The 23,178-nt window shown below is 37.8% G+C and overlaps 1 protein-coding gene across 2 annotated transcripts in view; it reads left to right on the top strand.

Moving 5' to 3' along the window:
* Window positions 1-18,550, top strand: part of CHGB (chromogranin B) — a 146,835-nt gene extending 128,285 nt beyond the window's left edge. For both annotated transcript variants that reach the window (XM_027840335.1, XM_027840336.1), the window contains exons 3-6: window positions 2,877-2,923; window positions 6,091-6,184; window positions 13,854-15,601; window positions 17,832-18,550. In XM_027840335.1, the coding sequence (XP_027696136.1) occupies window positions 2,877-2,923; window positions 6,091-6,184; window positions 13,854-15,601; window positions 17,832-17,915 (1,973 nt within the window). In that variant the 3' untranslated portion in view covers window positions 17,916-18,550. The remainder of the gene's footprint in view (window positions 1-2,876; window positions 2,924-6,090; window positions 6,185-13,853; window positions 15,602-17,831) is intronic.
* Window positions 18,551-23,178: the final 4,628 nt, after the last annotated feature.

Raw genomic sequence — 23,178 nt, 5'->3', positions numbered from 1 at the left:
CAAGGTCACATAGGCAGTAAGTAGCAGAGCAAATCATGTTCTCAAAGAGTATATAATCTAAGTGGAGAAAATGACATTTCACAAATAAGTATGATATAAATCAGCATGTGTATTTTTATATAAGTGTGGTACTCCAGGAAATGCGAAACTATTTTATTCACATGAAAATGTTTTTTCCCCAAATTCCTGGCAGTCTTTCAAACAAATGATTCCAGAATGAATCATCCACAAACCCAGGAAAGCAAGAAAACAGTTCCGCCAACTCCATCTATGTATCAACATGTGCAGAGCACTGCAATCTAGATATAAGATTGCCTGAGTCAGATTCAGGTTAATAACATTAATACTTCTGCATCTTGACAACTACATAAAATGGAATTGTTGACTCTTATTATCTGCAATATAAATTTCTCAAAGAAGCTACCCAACATTATAGGAGCTGACTTGACTGTAGTAGAGCAGACTTGCAAATAATTAAGAAACTAATTACCAATTGCCCCCCCCGCCCGAAAAATAAATTTCTGAGCAACTCAACTCCTCCTTGAAGTCTGTAAATCATAAAGCTCATGCAATCATTTAGTAGGTCATAATTTACTACCTGCATTCTTTGGAGATTGCAGGTAATTTACTTCTCCACACTTCACTCTCTCCTCTGCTGAGAGTTTCTTTTTCTTCTCTTGGGCAGTTCTTACTGACTCCTAAGGAATCAAAATGGGAGCAAGACGATTTTCAGTCTGATGTAATGGATAGAACAGTGAGCTAAACAGAGGAGGGGATTAGAGCTCTTAAAACGTGTTCTGCTTCTGGCTCAGCCACTGAAAAATAACATTTTCCATCATTTACCTTCCCTGGGTCTTAGCTTCTGTAACTAAAATGGGGGGGGGGGGATTGTTCTTTTCAGGTCAATGAATTAAAATGCACTTATTAAGTACTTACTATGTGCCAGGAACTTCTCTATGTATTAAACTGCAAATGCAAAAATAGAGGAAGAACTGATAAATAGAAGTATATATAGAATGATTTTACATATTTGTATCTAATGGCAGCTATCTCTAGGGTGAGGGGGATGGTCTGTGAGGGGAGGAGGAAAAAATGTTACATGGTAATTTAATTATACATATATGTATATGCATATATGTATGTATGTATGTATGTATGTATATAAAAGGAATAGCAAGTTGTGCATAATAGAGCTGAAGTTTCATGTGCAATCATCTTTTTTTTATTCTATGTTAAGAAAATGCTTGTGTTATTTCATAAATTAAAAATAAAATTTGAAAAATAAATTGATCCCTGTCCTCAAGTAACTTGCATTTTAATAAGGGAGGGAAAACATATGTAGAGAAGTGGTGGTCAGGAAGGGAGTTTGAGTTTGTAGAATGATAGGAATTGTGAATTGTCTAATAGGGCAGCTGACAGACATACCCTTTCCAGAAGCAATGGTAGTATTGATCTAGATATGGTGCCCAGAACAGGAGACAGAAAGTATTGGGAGTTGGGGTGGTATTCACAGTGCCATCAGGGAAAATGACAAAATGGCCTCTGTAGAAGGCTGATTAGAATGTGAAGCATGATCATGTCAACTAGACATAGTGGGCTCAATGAGCTTTTCCCCACACATCAAGACAGCTCAGCCCTCAGGGTCCTCTAGAAGTGAGTGCCCATTCAGTTCTGCCAACCAATGGGTACAGTATCTGAGGCATCTCCTACTATGTCTCTCTTCCTTCATTCTCTCTCTCCCATTCCCATAAGGTTAAAATGAATATCAAAGAACAATGAAATCATGAAAGAACAGCCTAAGAAACTTTTTTAAGTGGTGGGGGGGGAGGGGGGAGACCCAAACCTTTGTCTTGTGGTAGGAGTGAGGAGAAGGGAAAGAAATATTATAGGTTAATTTTACTATATAAGCCTCATGCTTTTTTTTTTCTTTTTCTTTTTTTCTTTACCATCAGTTACTAGAGCCACCTCCCTTTTACTCCCCCTCCCCAAACTCCACCTACCTGCTCAACTAGACTTTGGCACCTGTAATAACAATGGGTGCTACAAAGCAGAGCTGAGACTAGGAGCAGGCCAAGTAAGTAGTTGCCTGGAGTGCAACAAATAGAGATGGCAAAAAGAGATACTTTTTCATTTAATATTTGATAAATGTGCATACTTTTAAAGCCAGAAAATTTCCTCCCCCTAGCATATTAGTATTTATTCTGGGATAAGTCAAGTTGTATGTTTCACAGTCACAGCAGAAGCCTCCAGTGGACAATATCACACAGGGACAGTTTTCACTACAAATGAGTGTCATTTTCAAAACTTGCTTGGCTTTGTTTCTGCTTGCTCTTCTGTAGACTTGAGCACCAGTAACTCTCCCAACTGAAGGGCTGAGGTGGAGGGTGGGGGGGGAAAGGAAGAGGAAAGAGAGAAAGAGAGAGAGAGAATGTAAAAAAGAAAAAGAAAAGCATAGCACAGAATCCAGCCTGAAATCTAAAACATTCATGAGCATTTGGTTTATACTAGGAACAGCTTCAGTTCTCTGCTTCTGTCTTGAAAGAATGTGGAGTGGAAAGACAACAGAATTTATAGTCATGAGCCTTGGATTTGAGTCATAACTTCAACACTTAGCTTTGTGACCATGGGCAAATCATTTGACTTCCCCGAGCCTCAGTTTTGTCACCTATAAATGGGGACAATTGCCTGCCACACAAGGTTGTAGGTGAGAAAACACCTAGCAATCTTTAAAGTGATGTAGAAGTGTGAGTTATGGTAATTGTCTCATAGAGAGATAGGAGAGTTGTGAATTTTGGTTCATATATTTTAGTTTTGTTGTGTTTTTTTTTTAAATCAATTCATAAAACTTTCAACTCTTTCTCTACCCTCTTCTAAAGCTGTCAGTTCCATGCCAGTGGATAAAGGAGACCACACAGAAGAAATGGTGAGTTGAAATTATAGTTAAAAGCACAATTCTAGAATTCTCCCTCTTCCCCTCCACCTCCTCAAAGCATCCACCTCCTAAGCCTAGTTTTGTTTCCCCAACGTTTTTTTTTTCTTAAAAAGTGGTATTTTATCTCTTTCCTTCCTCCAACCCCAGCATCAATGTGATAACAAAACCACTCGCTGGTTTCAGCTGTGAAATTTCCTATGGTTAAAAAAAAGTCAGGTTTCACAGTTGCTACAAAAGCCTGATCCCTTGGATCAATCAATCAACAAGCAGCCATTAAGTGCCTACTGTGTACTCTGCTAGGTATTAGAGAACAAAAACAAAAAATGAATTCTCTGCTCTCAAGGAAACACATTCTAACAGAGAAGGAAATATGGTGAATATACAACTATTAACAGAATAAAAATCAAGTAGTTGGAGAGATATGGAACAAGCAGCCAGTGGGGATCAAGAAAGGCATTGTAGATCCCCTTACACTAGAGCCCCAAGGTTTGAAACTAACTTTGTCAACTGGAGGTCTTGGCTTTTTCAGAATCAGAATCAAAGTTCTAGCACTTGAGGATATAGATGCCTTCTCTTGTGCTCCCCCAGCACAATCCTAGATGGGGCAGTGGCCCAATATTGGACAACAAAGGAGGTCCCAATGTTGCACAATAATTTCCTTCTGGTATACTTTGAAGTAAATACTTTCAAATCTAGCAAAGGCCACACCCACTTCTTTTCCCCAAATTTTTTTTAATTGTGACCTTAAGTATCAACAAACATGAACATCTATATATACAAAGAAGAATAGAAGGAGAAAAAGAAAAGGATTGTATGTAAAACCACGAATCTCTATTAAATGCACATTATTTTTTTTAAAGTATATATTTAACAAGGTAGCACCAGTACTTCCCTGCTTGTCTGTGTCTCCTGTGTGCAGTTTTCTTCTGCAGTCTTCTATTTTCCTGTTCTTTGACACTTTTCTTTTTTTGCACCTCCATCACTTCTACATACATACCACTCTTCCCCCAAGCAACACCTACTTTTGAGAACCTAATTTGTGCTTGGTATTGTGCTATGGACTATGAGAAACACAAAAGAAGTAAATGATACTCACCTTGAGAAGCTCGGAAAAACATTTCTTTATTCCCTTGTTCCTTTTAAAAAAAAATTAATTTATTTATATTTAGTTTTCAACATTCACTTCCATAAGATTTTGAATTTTAAACTTTCTCCCCCCCAAGACAGTATACAATCTGATATAGGCTCGACATATACATTCATGTTAAACATATTTTCCCATCAGTCATGATGTAAAGAACATTTAGAACTAATAGGAGGAACCAAAAGAATGAAGCAATAAAACAAAACAACAAAGGAAAAGGAGAGCAAATAGTATGCTTCCATCTGCATTCAGACTCCATATTTCTTTCTCTAGGTGTGGATAGCAATTTCCATCATGAATTTTTTGTAGTTGTCTTAGATTCTTATGTTGCTGTGAAGAGTCAAGATTTCTCTATAGAGAACTGAGTCAAATTTATAAGAATACAAGTCATTGCCCAATTGATAAATGGCCAGAGGATACAAACAGGCAGTTCTCAGAGGAAGAAACTAAAGCTATCTATAGTCATATGAAAAAATGTTCTAAATTATTATTGATTAGAGAAATACAAATCAAAAAGACTCTGAGGTACCACATCACACCTATCAGATTGGCTAACATGACAAAACAGGACAATGATAAATGTTGGAGAAGATGTAGGAAAATTGGAACACTAATACATTGTTGGTGGAGTTGTGAAATGATCCAACTATTTTGGAGAGCAATTTGGAAGTATGCCCAAGGGGCTATAAAATTGTGCATACCCTTTGACCCAGAAATAGCACTTTTAGGGCTGTATCCCAAAGAGATAATACAAATGGGAAAAGGACTCACATGTACAAAAATATTTATAGCAGCTCTTTTTGCGGTGGCAAAGAATTGGAAATTGAGGGGATGCCCATCAATTGGAGAATGGTTGAACAAGTTGTAGTATGTAAATGTAATAGAATACTATTGTGCTATAAGAAATGATGAGCAGGCAGACTTCAAAAAACTTGGCAAGACTTACATAAACTGATGTAGAGTGAAATAAGCAGAACCAGAACATTGTACACAGTAACAGCCACGTTATGGGATGACTGACTTTTATTCCCCTATTCCTTTCACCTATGAAAGTGCTACTCATTCAAGACTCAGATCAAGTTCTATTTTTCCCAGGAAGTCTTACCTGCCCGCAACTCTGGACCTAAGTATTTCTTTTTCCTCTGAATTCTAATTATGCTTATTATTTATGCCTTTAATATGGTATTTGACATTTGCTATTTTGAATTGGTGGAAGCATCTTAGCATAATAGAAGTAGACCTGACTTAGAAGACCTGAGTTCTAGTCTTGATTCTGTCATATAATCCTGAGCAAGTCACTTAACTTTACTTGAAACCCAGTTTCATCAACTTTAAAATGAGTGTAGTGTATTAGATAGTCTCTAATGTCTCTCCCAACTTGAAAGTCTATATTCCTATGATTCAGTGTCTCAGAAGAGAGATGTTCTATTTAATTGCCTTTTATCCAATTATCTTTTTACTATAACCACTAGATTTTATGAAAGTATTCCCAATAAAGCTTCTTGTCCAGTTGGCCCTAAATCTGCATAACTTATCAGTGTATATATATAATTATCTCTATCATCTCTATTGTCCTTAAAGGCAGTGACTTGCACTTCTTATTTCCCATAGTGCCTAGTATAATTGTATTATACATAATAGGCACTTAATAAATATTTGCCAATTATTTTAAATATCAACATCCATATGTATTTCTCTTTTAGATTCATATGCTTATTTATTTTCTTATCAGTATCAAAATTTCATTATGTGGTCTTAGGTATAGTGGTGTTTCATCTTTGTCCTACCATGAGGCAAAATTGTATTACCATTTTAGAGGACATCGCTTTAGAAATAAATCCTGATTATAAATCTGCATTAATGCTATAAGAGTCACTAGGTTTTTTCCTAGGTGTACTATCTGTAATTCTATGTGTTCTTCATAGGTACATGTCACATTGACTTGCTCCTCTGGATGCCTTTTTTAGGCGATGCCCTAGACTGATTCTGCTAATGAAATTGTCTCTTTCTCCAGGTGACCCACTGCATAGTAGAAGTCCTTTCCAATGCTTTATCAAGACCAAATGCTCCTCCCATAAGTCTGGAGTGCAGGAAAATCCTGAAGAAAGGTAAGTGTAGTCTTGTGCTCCCTGACTTGAGCTGAGAGACTTGGTGGTACACAGCAGCCTCCTTTTTTAGACTGGGGTTCAGTTTCATTTTAATTTGGCAGCCACATTGCTTCTGACCAGGCATGTTGGGAAATATTTAACATCTGGCTCTCAGGGAGAAAAATGCACACATGACAAGCTTCAAAAGTTTAATATGTTTTATTAACATTTTCTCCATCACTTTCTAAGTCTAGACAAACAACTAAATAATAAATCAAACCCTGGTTTATGGCATTTGATGACTTCTAAGGCATAAATGCTTTCACACTGAAAATTTAACCATTGGCTCTTGCAAGACAGTGCAGGATGGCTCCAGCACAACCCTACTTCTGGCAGAGTAGTGTGGGAGAAAGATGGCTAGGCTGGGCAGCAGAAGACCTGGATTCTAGTCCCAGTTCTGTCACTCATTTGACAGATGAGGAAAATAAGGGCAGGAAGGTTAGGTGACCTTCCCAAGGTCATACAGGCAGTGTCAGAAGATTTGAGCCAAACCCTCTGATTCTTGATCTAGTGCTTTTCCCACCATGTTGATGATCTCTTAGATGACTTCTAGCTGTAGCATTTTATATAGCAATTTACTAAGTACCTACTATGTTTGGAAAACTTTGCTAGACACTGAGGGAGAAGCAAAATCTTAAAGACACAGAGCTTAAAGTCTAATAAGGGATTATGACACATACACAAATATCTGTAACATGAAACACTGTACAGCAAGTAGTTTACAGAGGTGTAAACAAAGTGTTATGTGAAGCCCATGTGAGTTAGGTCATTGTTGATTACTAACTAAGAGTAGAGGGAAATCAAGAAAGGCTTCATTGAAGAGATGGCATTTGAGTTGAATTTTAAAGAAGAGTTAGAATAGGTGGAGGCAGTGAAGAAAGGAATTTTGTGTACTGGGAACAATGTAATAAAGCTCCAAAAGTAGAAAAGTACAGGGAGTATTTAAAGTGACCGTGAGTAATCCAATTTAGTTGTACGTGCAGAATTCATTGGGGAATGGCTGAACAAGTTGTGGTATATGAATGTAATGGAATAATATTGTGCAATAAGAAATGATGAGCAGGCAAACTTCAAAAAAACCTGGAAAGACTTACATGAACCGATGCAGAGTGAAATGAGCAGAACCAGGAGAACATTGCACACAGTAACATGATTTATAACTCTCTCTATAATATAAAAAAAATCCCATAATATTATGGGATGACTGACTTTGATAGACTTGGCTCTTCACAGTGATGCAAGAATCTAAGACCACTTCAAAAGATTCACTGTGGAAATTGCTGTCCATACCTAGAGAAAGAAATGTGGAGTCTGAATGCAGATGGAAGCGTACTATCTGCTCTCCTTTTCCTTTGTTGTTTTGTTTTATTGCTTCATTCTCGCGGTTCCTCTCATTAGTTCTAACTGTTCTTTATATCATGACTAATGGGAAGATATGTTTAACATGAATAAATATGTAGAGCACACATCAGATTGTATGCTCTCTGGGGGAGGGGGAAGAAGTAGGAGGGGGAGAAAATTTAAAACCCCAAATCTTATGGAAGCGAATGATGAAAACTAAAAATAAATAAATTTTAAAAAAGAGAGAGAAAATAGTAGAGGTAATAGTAGAAGACAGTAGAGGTACAGCTCTAGGTAAGGTGGCATCAGCTTGTGGAGGGCCTTGAATGCCAGGCAAAGGAATTTGAATTTTACTTGGTATATGATAGGGAGTGCCTGAAAATTTTTGAGTGTCGGTATGACCAAATCTATTCAAAAGTAGAATTAATCTGATAGAATTATGAATAATTGATTGACATGGGGAGAGAAGAGAGTTTGGAAGGTTTGTCAAAAGATTATTGCAGTGATTCAAGCCGGTGGTAATATGGGCTTCTAGTAAGATGGTAATAGTGGTAACAGGGAGAAGGGAACAGATGTGAGGGAAATTTTGTCGGGGTTAAATTGACAGGACCTGGTAGCTGACTAGATAGAAGTAAGGGAGAAGAAAGATTAAAAAAAATAACACCAACACTAGGTGGATAGTGATGCTGTAGATAGAAAAATAAAGGAAGGTTAGAAGAAAGAGGTTATAAATAGGTGAGGTTCAAACTCAGGACACGCTGAATCTGAATTAACAATGGGACATCTAGGTGGAAATATCTTGTATGCAATTAAAGATATGAATTTGAAGACTGGGAGAAAAGAGCAGAGCTAGAGAGATAGACTTGGAGTTGTTAAAGTCAAATGAATATTATTGCCAAAGTAGAGAATATGAAGAGAAGAGGAAAGGGCCAAAGACAACCTTTGGGAACATCCACTATAGGTGTTAGGAAGAAGATGAAAAACTATGGAAGGAGAGAGAGAGAGAGATGTTTCTGAGGCCAGACAGGATAGCCAGAATACCCAGAAACACTTGATAAGTCAAATGCTGCAGAAAGATCAAAGAAAATGAGAATTTTTAAAAGCTCACTGGATTTCATGATTAGAAGGTTATTGATATCTCTAAGAGAGTAGCTTTAGTAGCATGATATGAAAGTTAGATTGCAAGGGACTAAGGAGAGGGAGGTAAGGAGAAGGTGAAAGTTTTTTCAAGAAGTTGGGCAGTGAAGGTATAGAGAGACATCTTTGACTTGGTTAGAAAGGTCAAAGAACTCTTTTGTTTTTGTTGTTGGATAAGGAAGATGAGCTTGTTTGTAGGCAGATGGTAAGAAGCAAGTGAAAAAGAGGAATATTGAAGATCCCTGAAAAGGAGTTGATTCTGATTTCTCTGACTTGGCATTCAGCTACATTCATTCTTCATTGAGGTTAGGTGCTGGCATATTTTTATTCAACATGCTACATATGTATATATGTATATATGTATAGATATGTATGCATATATATTCATATTCACTATGCTATAACCAGCCTGCAGTATAACGTGATCATCTCTTCTCTCCGGTCATCCAAAAATAGAGAGAACTGGATTTGAGACAATGTAGTAGGCTTATCAAGTCTGATCAGTCCAGATTGTGAACTCACTATCTAGAAACTTGAAAAAATAATGTGTCAGCCAAATGAAATTTAACCCTTCAACCTCTTTTTTTTCTTTAGTCCCCAGATATGGTGGAGATATATCAAATTGGATATAGCTAAGGTCAGACCTTTATGACATATTAATAGAAACCTACTTCCCAGTTGATATTGATCTTAATCAATATTCAACTAACAACACACATTCTTTAAGAACAATATTTTAAATAATGGAATTGGAAATGGGGTGAGGAATAGAGAATATAAGGGAAGACAGGACAAAAGATTGAGAAATGAAGCATTCTTCTAAATATATTCCTCTTGACTTGCCATTGTCATATGTTAGTGACTTTAATATTGACACAAAAAAGCACTTGACCTACATGTGGTGCTGATCATTTAAAAGTCTCTTTCAGTGTGGACCTTGTTAAAATAGAAAAGGTATATGTGGATTACAACTCCAGCTTGAAGCAGGATGTTTATTGGGCATATTTACAGGGTTAGTTTCTCATATCTGAGGTGCCTGGAACATTGATGATGTCTTTACTTTTAATTATGATCTGAACAAATACAAACAGTGCAGGATCTACTTAGAGGAGATATAACTAAGGTGTTTTCCAAAATCATATGTCCTTTTTCAACTATGTACAAAAATCAAGCCAGATAAAAACAAATCGAGAGGATTCATTCTTTTTTTTTCACCCTTCTTCACTATTAAAAAAAAAATCTTGAGTTAGAAATAGTGGAATGAAGCCTTTTATTTTTCCTTTCCTTCAGCATATCATACTCATTAAATGTCTATTGAAAGAATAACTCAGTGTTATCCAAACACCCAATGTAGCCTAGAGGTTCTCTCCCACTAGTGTGCATGACAAGACTCTCCACTCCATATACCTCCTTTTCTTTTTTTGTATCTTCTTTTTCTCCTTCTTCCCTTCTCTAGAAGAAATAGATGAAAGGGTGGATCTCTATGTATATCTGTATACACAGAACAATGGGATGGTCTTCTTCTAGAGTCTAGACACATAAACACATTTCTCCCTTCCATGCCATTCATTTGTCAGTATAAATGCCATTCATTCACCCTAAGTATTACTGCCCATGAGTCCGCAGTAAGGTCTCCGCTTTCCAGAACCTAGGCCCTTTATTGGTCAGTGACCAAAAGTGCCTGGGCTCTCATGGTCAGTAAGAGAGCCCTAGAGAAAGGTAATAATAATTAAATGATGTAACTTAGACTTGAGGTCCCTATATGCCAATACCTTCCTTTTCTATGCTTTCTTTTTCCTCTTCCTTTCTTTCTTCTTTGTTTTAAGTGTATCGATGGGCTTCCTTGACCCAGAATACTAAAGAAATTGCTAATCCCTGTTTCTGAGTGAACTGCTTTTGAATTTCCCTTGGATTCACCACTTGTTTTTTCTTAGTCTTCTTCCCCTCAATCTTCCTCTTTACCTTTCCTTGTTTCACCTCTCCATTAACTCATCTTGAAACTAGTATGTAGTCCTTGAATAAAAACAAAAACTGCAAGAAAGTAAGAATCATAGAAATTTAGAATTTTCAAAACTATAGAGTCTTAGAATTGGAAAGGATTTTAGACATCATCTAGCCCAATCTCCCAATCATTCTACAGCAAAGATCCCTTCTATATCAAAGACTAGCTTTTGACCGATATCTGTAATGCTCCAATTGATGCAACATAATAACTCACATATACATACTGTTTTAAGGTTCATAAAACACTTTGATCAAAACAAGCCTGGGAAATGGGTAAGGCAAGTATTATTATTCTCATTTTACAGATGAATAAACTGAGGCTTACAAATGTTAAGTGACTTTCCCAAGAACAAATAGCTAGTAAGTACTGGAGCTGGGACGCAAACAAAAATCTCCTGACTCCATTTCCAGTCCTATTTCCACTATACCATAATGCTTATAAATTGCATGGCATTTTTGGTTATTCTAGTGACTTTGAAATTAGGGTAAATTGTGGAACTTGTCACAACTTAATTTTGTGGTTCAGTATTTCATTCCCCAGAGGAGGATTCTTAAGCCTGTGAGCTGTAATTGCAGCCTTCATTTATTATCATCTGCTATGGCTTACAGCTAAATTTAGCAGGGAGTATTACAATTTGGACATTATTGCTTCAAACAAGAACCTTTTTAACTGGATAAAAATTCAAAACAAAACATCTTTTGCATTTAAGTTAATCATAGAAACTGTTCTTGCATCATTCAGAGGGAAGTTTCACTTGAAAGCAGAGTTGTGCCCTTAACCTCCCTCTGGCCATGATCAAAGACTATTCACACCCATACTTAGTATGAAACAAGCCCTCTATCCTAGGATCACCATTCAACCCTACTAATAAATGCTGCTTTTATTGATTCTCTCACCTTTCAGACTCTGAAATTTGCCTGTATCTTGAGAATGATTGTTTTTCCTACCTTAATTTTTTTCTGCTTAGCTAGCCGGACCCTCCCATTCCTTATGATGATGTTGAACTTCCAAGCCAACAAAACCAAAACTGATAATGCAACACATCACAGTTGCAGCTGAATGTAATCTACAGCAAAGAAGAATAACTAGAATGAAAAAATTTCCATTGCTTTGTAAAATATATAAGCTAACGGTCATTATTATGCCAGTGTATGTGCTAAGGAATGGGAACACATACTACCTGAGCAGCTTCTGAGATCAACGGGATGTGTGAAAGGATATTTTTGCAGTTCACTCTTGCTAAGATGTTTGCATGGTGGCTCAGAATGTAAATAATATTACATATTGCCATAGAAAGGGAAACAATAACCATTAGGAGTCAACTAAGAGAAAATTATAACAGATTAAATGTATTTTCTTTTTTAGTCAGATTACTATGCAATGCTACAGAAGAGTGTATGTATAGTTGAGGAAATATTGTGATCCTTGGGGACAAGATGGAAAAATGGAGGTTGCATGATAGGACAGATAGCTAGATTCATAACTCATTCAATAATAGTAGCCAAAGAATGTTGATTAATAGATCAGTATCAGCCTAGGAGGCTTGCTATCCTTGACCTTACCATCAGCAATTTGGAAAAGGATATGTGGCAGATGTATCCAATTTCAGGCCACAAAACCTGAAAGGAGCAGCTTATATGTTGAAGGACAGAGCTTTTTTTTTCCAAAAAGGACAGGGTGATTTAATGAACCAATTCTAATAAGATGGCATTTAATAGGGCTAACTTTTAAGCCCTGTACTTGGGTTCAACAAATAAATTGACAAGGGTAGCCTGGGGAGAAATATGGTTTAATAGCAATATATACAGGAATTTTATTTAGGAATATTTTTAGGATTTTTAATTGATGATAAGCCTACTTTGAACCAATATTGTGCTGTTTGCCAAAAAAAGTTAACATGTTTATGTACAGTATCCAGAATAAGGGAGGTAATAGTACCATTTATCTCTGGGCTTGTCACATATTTATCTAGAGTGTTGTGCTAAATTCTGAGCATCACATATAAAAGGGATATTGATAAACTGGAACATGTCCAGAAGAAGACCAGGATGATGAGGACTCTTGAAATTGTCACATGAAGAACATCTGAAAAAACTAGTGCTGTTTAGCTTAGAAAAGACCTAGAGGAAAAGGGGTGTAGTAGCTGTCTTCAAATATTTGAAGGACTGGCATGTGAAAGAGGGATTTGACTTATTGTTAGGTCCATCAGATATAAGTGAGGCCCTATGAGTGAAAGTTTTAATGGCACAAATTTCAGCTCAGTTTTTAAAAAGGGGCTTTCTAACAACTAGAGCTCTCTGAAAATTGAATGAACTATTTTACAAGGTAGCAAGTGACCTTTACTGGACATTTTTAAACAATGCCCCTTTTTGTCAGAGGGTTTCCATCTCTTCCTCAGTTATTATGTCCTAGCCTTTCTTAACTCTTAGGTGCTATCTACACAGTGCATAAGAAGAGATTAGTTCATTGCCCTAATTAATTTGATGATTATAGATTACCAAAATAGATCATGTGGGGGTAGAGAAGAAGCTTTATTTGGGCACTTGAATTATACAAATTACCTGTTTACCTTGATTAAATTTAGTTGATCTGTGATCATATCTCCATCTTACTTAATAATCTTTCTATTCCTAGGATCAGGATGAATACAATAAAGAATAATCCTGAGACTCATGATAGATAGAGATATGAGTATTAATATATTTGACTTTGCTGAGATTTAGGATGCTTTAAAAAAGGGGCTGATCCCTTCTACTTCTAAGGTGATTCTAATTCTATATTTGAATTTTTATATAATCTATACTCTTTCTGCTAATAAAATGGAATGAGGGGAAAAAAAGAAATTTACATGACAACTTTATTATATATTTAAAAGGAATAGCAAGTTGTACATAACAGATTTACAGTTTCATGTGCAATCATCTTTTTTTATTATATTATGTTTCAGAAATGCTTGTTTTTGTCCATAAATTAAAAATAAATAAATAAATATAAAAAAGTAAAGGAAAAAAAGAAAGGTCCTCAGAGGCCATCTACTTCAGTCTATACCTCAGCAGCCTCAGGATATATGGAAGTCAAATTAGTAATTATTGAATAGTTTGAAACAGATTATGAGTTATACTGTATTCTTTGAAATTTTTATTTTAGGTGGGCAACAGGATAAAGATGAAACAGAAAATGAAAGTGAAAAGTCCAAATTTGCAGTAAGATTGTTAAGAGACCCAACTAATGAGGAAACTCATGTACCTATGAGTTTGGAGGAGGAAAACCCAGCAGAGGAAGAGTCTAAAAGGCAAATGGAAGACAATACAGCAAAGCTCCAGCAGGAGGAAGAGGATAAAGAAGAAAGAAGAAAGTATCAACCAAGCTTTCATCTTCATGAAGACCAAGGCCTTAAAGAGGCAAGAAAGCATCAGCCCGAAAATAGCAATGAGAAAGAAAAGGAAAGGGTAGAAGGGGAAACTGAGAAATATAAAAAAAGTGATCACAGTGAAGAAGGAAGTCAAGAGAAACCTCTCTTTGAAGAGTCAGGGGAGGTTCAAAATACCTTTCTTGACAAAAGAAACAAAGCCACAGCTAAAATCAATGAACAGTTTGCACTCAAACATAACAGATACTCTGTAGAGCATCCTGAGAAGACACATAGCCAGGAAAGAAGCAGCGAAGAGAGTGAAGAGGACAGTGAGAGTAATAGCAGTGAAAAACGTGGCTGGGAGCCTAAAAATCAACATGGAAGTGTAGAATCAGATGAAAGTGAAGAGGCTTCTGTCTCTGAAGTGACCAAACGTCTGCTGAAACCGAGACACCATCACAGGAGATATAGGCTAGATCCATCCTCTGAAGAGAAGAAGGCTCACTCTGAAGAAAGAAGAAACACCCTTGAATCCAAGGAATCAAATGAAGATAAGGACCATTTCTGGGACAAGAGAGGCCACCACAAAAACAATTATGAAGATTTACAGGAGGAACCAAGTTATCGTGAAGAGAAGGAGAATTACCACAGGAGCCATGGTTTTGATGATCTTGAGGAAGAAAGATATAGTGACAGAGCAAGTGAAGAGTACAGAGATAAGAGACATCACAGTGAGGGAAGCCAGGAAGAAGAGAAAAGAAACCACCACAACAGACAAATTGAAGAGGTGGGACATCACTATGACAGAGAAAGTGAGGAAGGGAGGCACTTTGATGAGGACAAGAGCCGTCATCATGGAGACAGAGAGCAAGAACCAGGTGTTCATTCCACTCATGGAAATAGAGATGATAAAAGGTATCCCAGTGAAAGACAACATTATGCAAAAGAAAGCAATGTGGACAATGAAAGGAGGCATCCTAGGGGAAGGAAAGAGCAAGACCAAAGCTATTTGGACCATGAAAAGAGAAATAGTGAGGAAGGTGATACAGGAAAGTGGCAGCAGAGAGAAGATGAAGATGGTGAAAATAATAGAGAGGAAACAAGGTTTCAAGAAAAAGAATTTAATGCCCATCATGCAGAAGAGAAGATGAAGAGGTTAGGAATTCCATACAGTCCTTATTATGAACCCCTCCAGTGGAAGAACAGACATTTTGAGGAAAAGGACAGAATGAGTGATCAGTTTCCCAAGAATGAAGAGGAAAACAGATCTAGCTTGAATGAAAAGACTTTCTTCCCTGACTACAATGATTATTATGAAGACATGAATCAGGAGCATAATGAGAAGAGAAATCTCGTCAGCATCCCCAAATATGATCTGAAAAGGCAGTATGACAGAGTTGATGAACTTGCCCAGCTTCTCAATTACAGGAAGAAGTCTGATGAATTTCCAGAATTCTATAACTCTGATGAAGACATGAGAAAACACCAGATGGTCAGGAATGAGGATGGCGGCCTCGCTCAGAGGCCTCTGACAGAAGAGGAGGTACGGCCTTTGAATTTTATTTGAAAAAGTTAGTCAATGTTAAATGACAGATGAGTCCAAGAATACTTGATAGTAGCAAATGAGGAAAGTTAAAGTGAAGAAAAATTACAGAGGGAACTCGCCTCTCCTAATAGAGTACAGTCTCCTCCTAAGCTTGATTACCTAAGTGTATGTTTGGGGTGTCGGGAGGGAAGGAAGAGGGAACAGCTACATAAACAAGGCCCTTATTTCCGTACTACCTCTCTCCTACTGCTTGATTCTTGTTCATTTTACAGTTCATTAGTGCCTCCAGCCCTAAAGGAGACACAGATTATGAAAGCAGGCAGGTGAACTGTTGCTAACTGGCTAACAGTTCTTATGAAAGACAAAGGAAACCGATACAGTAATGTAGAATTTCTAATTTGTGAAGATAATTTTTTATCAAAGCTATTGCTTCCTGCCTAAGCAATGTGCCTTTTCCTTATTGATTCACATAGAATGAACAAAAGTTACAATGTCCCTAAATAAGATTGACAGCATGCAATCCATGCAGCTTGTCAGATTTGAGGGGTAGGAGTGGGAGTGGATCCAGACATGCATTTTCATTGCTTCAAATAGAAGGAACAATACTAACGTAGATTGGCAAATACTTTACAAATGATGTGGAGTTATCTGCAGCACTGAGAGGTCATGAGTTCCCCAGACTCGCACAGTTATGATGTCAGAGGGAAGACTTGAACCATGTCTTCCTGACTGTGATGATAGTTCTTAATCCACTACTCCATGCTGTCTCTGGGTATTAAAATTACATGGGATTTCAGACGACCTAGAAAAAAAAATAACCTAGTACTATGTTATAGAAATGCTTGTTTTATTCCATGAATTAAAAATAAAATTTAAAAAAAGAAAGAGAAAAGTAATCTAAACCACAAACTCTATATTCTCCCCTTTGTCAAAGGTCATTTCTGCAAGTGCACACCAAAGCATATGATATCATGGACTCTTAGGGACACTTGCCATTTATAATGGAGTTCTATGGGAGCCTCATCTACTGTGGCCTTTTAAAGACTAGTGCTTACTAGGGTATAGGGATATAGAATGAGTAAGAATAAAAATGTTTTCAGGTTAGAGAAACAGTGGTCATGGGAAATTTGTGCAAATTAAGAAATGTGTGTGGTAGAGGAAAGGGTGGTGTCACAAAGCTATCTTGCCAATGGAGGTTTGGAAACCATTTATTCAGGTTTTATTTAATTATTACAGAGAACTCTCCACTTTTTCAAAGTGTGATTCTTCATTTTCCTCTCTCCTCAAACTTCTTAACACATTTCAATTTAGATAGAAACCATCTTCCAAACAGCTGGTTGGAAGTTTATAGCTACTATCTTTACCATGTGACCAACTGGGGGTTGGGGGGGAAAGGAAATTCTGAGGGTGTTAGTGTTTGCATTAGCCATGGTTACTATTTTATAACTATTTGGAGCACTATATCTGACTTTCCCTAAGTTTCCTCAGGTTCTTCCAGCCCTCAGTTGGAGAAAACTGTGGGCCCAAAGTCAATTCCCAAAGAATAGCATTAGACAAAGTACTTTGGAAATATACTCCTCTTCATGCAACCAGAAGTTTGGAAGAAACCTCTAGGGCAGGGCTTCTTTATCTTTTTTGTGTCATGGACCCCTCTGGCAGTCTGATGAAGCCTATGAACCCTTTCTCGGAATCATGTATTAAAATTCATAAAGTAAAATATGGAGGATTACAAAAGAAAGCAATTATATTTAAAGAGTCAATTAAGAAATATTTTTAAAAGTTCATGGATCTCAGGTTAAGAATTCTGCTCCAGGGATATTTTTGTATCCATTCCTTAGTCCCAGCAGGTCAAATCTATCTCACTTTACTTGTAGCTCTTTTCAAGGACTAGGGAAGTAGAGTGATGAAAAGGGCAATGAAGAATGAATCAGAAGATTGTCGCTACGTATCTGTGTGACTTTAGGGAAGTCACCAACTCTCTGAGCAGAAGTTTTTCCATTTGTAAAATGGGGGGATAGACTCATTTATTTCTAAGGTCCCTCCATTTGGAAAGTTTTAAGGTTTTATGCTAGAAAGGGTAGAAGATGGCAAGCAGAATGATCTGGTTCCAGATTAGAGGTTCAAGCCTGCTGACTTTTATTTAACCCATCCATCTCAAACCTAGGGCTAAACTTGTGTTTAGATCTCATATTTCTTGGTCTAAATCCTCTTTCTAACTTTTTTACAGGAGAAGGAACTAGAAAACTTGGCTGCAATGGACATGGAACTACAGAAAATAGCGGAGAAATTCAGTGGTACCCAGAGAGGGTGACCACTCAGAGCAGTGGTATAGTGTTTCACAGCAGGGGGTAGCTTTAATATACATGCATTCATACTACTTAGTCTTGGCAGATGCTGCCACCAGAAAGTATCATTTTCCCAAAGACAGTTAGTAGAGTTTACTGTTCACTCAGTGTATTTACACGGTTGGAAATGTCTTTATTGTTTTCTAGGATGCTATTGAAACTTGAATAGCATGAATTTTAGCATATAAACTTATATTTGAATATGCTTTGTGATGAGTGTGCTACTGTCCTTCAGAAATATATTATGCCTCCTAACTTGAAAAAATAAAAAAAAGTAATATAGCACCAAATATTTCATCTTTCTTGACTTTCTTTTTTCTGTTAGGGGGGAGTATAATATTTAAGGGTCCTTTGGGTATATTCTGCCAATAGACTGACACTGAAACAATATGTTTAGATTTGATGGTCTCCCAGGTAAAAGGTGGTAGGTGAGCCTCCTGAAGTTACAGAAGGCATAGGTTAGAGTGGCCTAATGGATGTATAACAGAGTAGTTAGACTCTGTGCCACCTTGTAGAAGAGACATCAAATACTCAAAATGGTAAAAGCCATTTCAACAATTTCAGCATACAATCAGTTTTAAAATCATTAAAGTTAGTATTGTTGTTGTTGTTTAGTCAATTAGTTATGTCCAACTCCTCATGATCCCAGTTAGGGTTTTCTTGGCAAAGATACTGGAGTGGTTTGTCCTTTCTTTCTCCAGCTCATTTTACAGATGAGGCAAGCAAGGTTAAGTAACTTGCCCAGGATCACACAGCTAATAAGTGTCTGAGGCCAGATTTCAATTCAGGTCTTCCTGACTCTAGGCCCAGCACTCTATCCACTGTGCTACCTACCTACATACATTTTTAATTATTTAGGATTTGAGAAAGCAACAGGGTATAATGAACAGAACACAAAAGCTGAGGGAGTTGTACATATGAATGCCCAGATCCGCCACACTTAGCTGAGTCACTGGAGGCAACCCATAACTCCGGTTTTCCACATTGTTAAAATGAAACAGAGTAAATAAGCCCCATGATTCTTCCAGGCTCCAAAATTCTAAGATTCTTTCTTTCGTTATTTATTACCTGCCAGTGCATTTCATGTTAGCACTTCCAGAGTTCTCTCCTTGCCAGTTTTGGTTCAAGTTTTGAAAGAGATGAGGTGGCAACTGACAGGCAGTGAGGCCTGGGGATTACAGGTGGATTCACTTGTCCATGTTTACTCTCCTCTATCACACATATCAAGAACTGGCAGCATTGGCAAAGCCAGGTTTTTTTCAGGTTACCTTTCTAAAAGTGTTAGGCGGATAAATATTTAACCAGGGAAAACTAGAGCTACTTGAATGTGCTTATGTCCTGACACTCAGAAAGCCAAGTAAGCAATTTGACAACATATTATCCTAACACAAATCATTATCAGTTAGTTAAAAATACTGACCCACCTTAAATGAAACCCTGAAGACAGTCATTTAAGTGTCATTTAAAGTCAATTCCTTTTTTTAATTGACTAATTACAGAAAGATCCCAACCTTTTTCTTATTACATACAACTAATGTCTATTTTATGATACATGAAACAGTGTCTGTGCACATGCTCACACACATACCCTTCTTTTTCCTTTGCCAGGCATCCAAAAGCCAAAACAATGGTTACCCAAATGCCTAATAAAGGAAAAAACTAAACTGGAAGCCCAAGGGTTAATAGGAGGAGGGAGAAGGATAAGAAATAGAGAAGGAGAGGGAAGTGGGAGAGAGAGCAATGGGAGAGGAGGAGAGACAGGGAGAGGAGAGAGGAGAGAGGGAAAGAGGGAAAGGGGGGGAGAGAGAGAATACGAGTGGAGAGGATGCAAAGCACTGCAGTGCACCAAAATTATAGACCAGAAAATGACACACAGCAGATGCTCCACATGGAGAGACAACTGGCAAAAAGCAGCACAGCACGGCCCAGTTTCCCTCCAGCCTATCAACAATGCATGAGATAGAACCATGAGAGATTCCTTCTGACTCCTATTGTCTCTCAAGTGCTATTTGTACTGTGGTCTTTTCATGTGTGATATAGAGAGCCCAGGCATTCATGAATGATATCAAAGATGCCCAGCCATAGCTGAGAATTCAATCTGTCTAATCAGAGTTTTGTCACAATAACTGGGCTGCTGTTACATATTTCCAGCTGTTGCTTTTGGGGATGTCCTGTTTTTCCCAAGGAGGAATTAATTTTTTTTAATCTACTACGTTTTTCAAATACATTGAATTAGTATCTATAGGTCACAGCCATTCCATTTAATTTTCTTAGCTGCTGTCATATTGTTTATGATTTTGATAATGAATCGGTTTCCTTTAAAATTCAAATGGTGGCCCATGCCTGGGATCCCTGCCGCTAGGAAAGACTGGGCCTAGTGGATTGCTTGAGTTCAGTATTTCTGGCCTTAAGCAAGGCTAAAAACCATTGAGTGGCTTCACTTAGTTCAGTGCTAATGTAATGCCAATGTGATCCCTCCCTAAGAAATAGAGCAGGACACCAAGGTGTCTAAGGAGAAGCAAACCCACCCAGGACCAAAAAATGGAGCAAGTTAATGCTATGCCAATTAGCACTGGGATTGGGCACGTGAAAGGTCACAGCACTTCCAACCCAGGTAAGATAGAGAGATCTAGTCTCAATAAACAAACACAAAAATTCAAGTAAGAGCCCAGGACATGGTTATCAGATGAACAAAGATACTAATTACTAGAATGCAACTTCCAAAAAATTATTTTGAACTTTTGAAGTTCAGAAAGGGACCTCTAGATGGCACAGTGGATAGAATGTTGGCCTGGAGTCAGGAAGACTCATCTGCCTGAGTTCAAATCTGCCTCCAGACACTTGCAAGCTGTGTGATCCTGGACAAGTCACTTAACCCTGTTTGCCTCAGTTTCTTCATCTGTAAAATGAGCTGAAGAAGAAAATAGCAAACCACTCCAGTGTCTTAGCCAAGAAAACCCCAAATTGGGATTATAAAGAGTTGGACATGACTGAAATGACTAAACAACAAAAGTTCAGAAAATAATCTTGCTTGGTAGGTATTAGGTAGTATTTAACTGTCACATCAGGATCCATGTGAAATAGCTCAAGACACCACCTACTATTTTATGTACCAAGTACCAAGTATCAGGACTCCATAGACCAGGGGAGGGGAACCTGTGGCCTGGAGGCCACACTTGGCCCTCTAGGTCCTTGAGTCCTCCTTGGATGCGGCCTTTTGACTGAATCCAAACTTCATAGAACAAATCCCTTTAATAAAAATATTTGTTCTGTACAACTTGGACTCAGTCAAAAGGCCGCACCCAAGGACCTAGAGGGCCACATGTGGCCTTGAGGCAGCAGATTTCCCACCCCTGCCATAGACATTTACTGGTTAAAATGAAGATTCAGTGATTGAATTACACCACCTATTTTCATGCTCAATCTGCAGTGACTCCCAGAAAACTGGCAATAAGTATATCCATTGAAGGATGATTTTTTTTGTTCCATCCCCCTAAGTTTCTACAGCTAAAATTATTTTTTCTTACACTTTTTCCTTTTTGTTTTTTCCTCCTTCCTTTAGCTTCTCACACTTCTCAGTTTCACCAAGTAATTCTGAGCAACTTCTGCCTTTCCCCTCTATCTCTTCTTCCTTTTCCCTTCATTCCGGTCCTTTCATCCAAGTAACAAAACACACTTATTCATGCTCTAAGCTTCACAAGATGCTTTCTCCACAACTACTATGAAGTAGATAGAAGTTTTATAACTTCTCCCTCCGATTTTATACATAAGGCAACCAAGGCTCAGGTTAACTTGGCCTTGTTCCCACAACTAATTATTGGAGTGGAGTAAAACTGTTTCACTTAGCATTCAAGGGGTAGCTACTTATCTTAGCTAAGTACCACATTGGAATTGCTAGAGACACTGACTTAATGGACATGCAGAAGCCAGGACTCCTGGTATACTGCAAGCTAGCTATGGGAGTGATAAATAGCAAGGCACTCCACCTCTTGTGATTGCATGAAGAGGAGGGTATATCTCGAAACTAATCTGTGTCTAATGCCATTCTTCAGTAGTTGACTTTGGGCATTTAATTTTCTCTAAGTGGAGGGGAGGGTGGAGTTTGTGTCCAAAGATTAAAAAGCCTGCAAAGCATTCCTAAGCAAAAGCCCAATTTATGTGATGGAGTAATACTCCAAAACTAATTGCCCTCCACTAGGACAGGAGGAATATTAAGATCAATTTTTTTTTAGCATTTCTCTTTGCAAATACAGGATCTCCCAATTACAGGGTGTCCCAAAATGCTTAGTGCAGTTTTGAGCTTTAATAGGTTAAAACTGGGGGCAGCTAGGTGGCGCAGTGGATAGAGCACCGGCCCTGAAGTCAGGAGGACCTGAGTTCAAATCCGGCCTCAGACCAAACACTTGACACTTACTAGCTGTGTGACCCTGGGTAAGTCACTTAACCCCAATAGCCTAAAAAAAAAAAAAAAAAGCTTAAAACTGCACTAAACCTTTGAGGACACTGTAGTCCATGCTGAGTCACTCAAGAAAGTTATCATTTTGGCTGTTCATTCAATTGTCTTTGTTGTGTCTTCCTATTATAATCAATTTCTGCTCAATCATTTCCTATCATCTTGAATGCCAACTTCCTTTGACATCTTGCTTCTAGTGTCAATTAATCTGTGAATCTGTTCATTAACACAGTCCTGTGTTATACCATCCTAACACTCAGGGAGTTAGATGGCACAATGGACAGTGTGCTGGGCCTGGAACTAGGAAGACTCATCTTTCTGAGTTCAAATCTAGCCTCAGACATTAGCTGTGTGACTCTGGACAAGTCACTTAACCCTATTTGCCTCAGTTTCCTCATCTGTAAAATGAGCTGGAGAAGGAAATGGCAAGCCACTCCAGTATCTTTGCCAAGAAATCCTCAAACGGGGTCATAAAGAGTCAGACACAACTGAACTGACCAAACAACAAAAGGTAATGTTTATATTTTAGTTCCTTTCATTGTCAGTGATGGAACAGAATTATTAAATCCTCCTCTGCCTCTTTTCCCACTTTATTTGTGTGTGTGTGTGTGTGTGTGTGTGTGTGTGTGTGTGTGTGTGGTTATCCAGTAGCCTCAAGGGTAATGGTGGGAGTGAGAATATGACTTCTAGAATTCCCAGATCCCTGGATTCATTCCCAACTTTCTATCCTTTTGCTCTAGAATGATACACAATGAACACAAACCAACCACCTCTTC

The sequence above is a fragment of the Vombatus ursinus genome, unplaced genomic scaffold (genome assembly GCF_900497805.2).
Source record: "Vombatus ursinus unplaced genomic scaffold, bare-nosed wombat genome assembly UNPS02014841.1, whole genome shotgun sequence".
NCBI classification, from domain to species: Eukaryota; Metazoa; Chordata; class Mammalia; order Diprotodontia; family Vombatidae; genus Vombatus; species Vombatus ursinus.
This window is presented reverse-complemented; position numbering and strand designations above follow the sequence as displayed.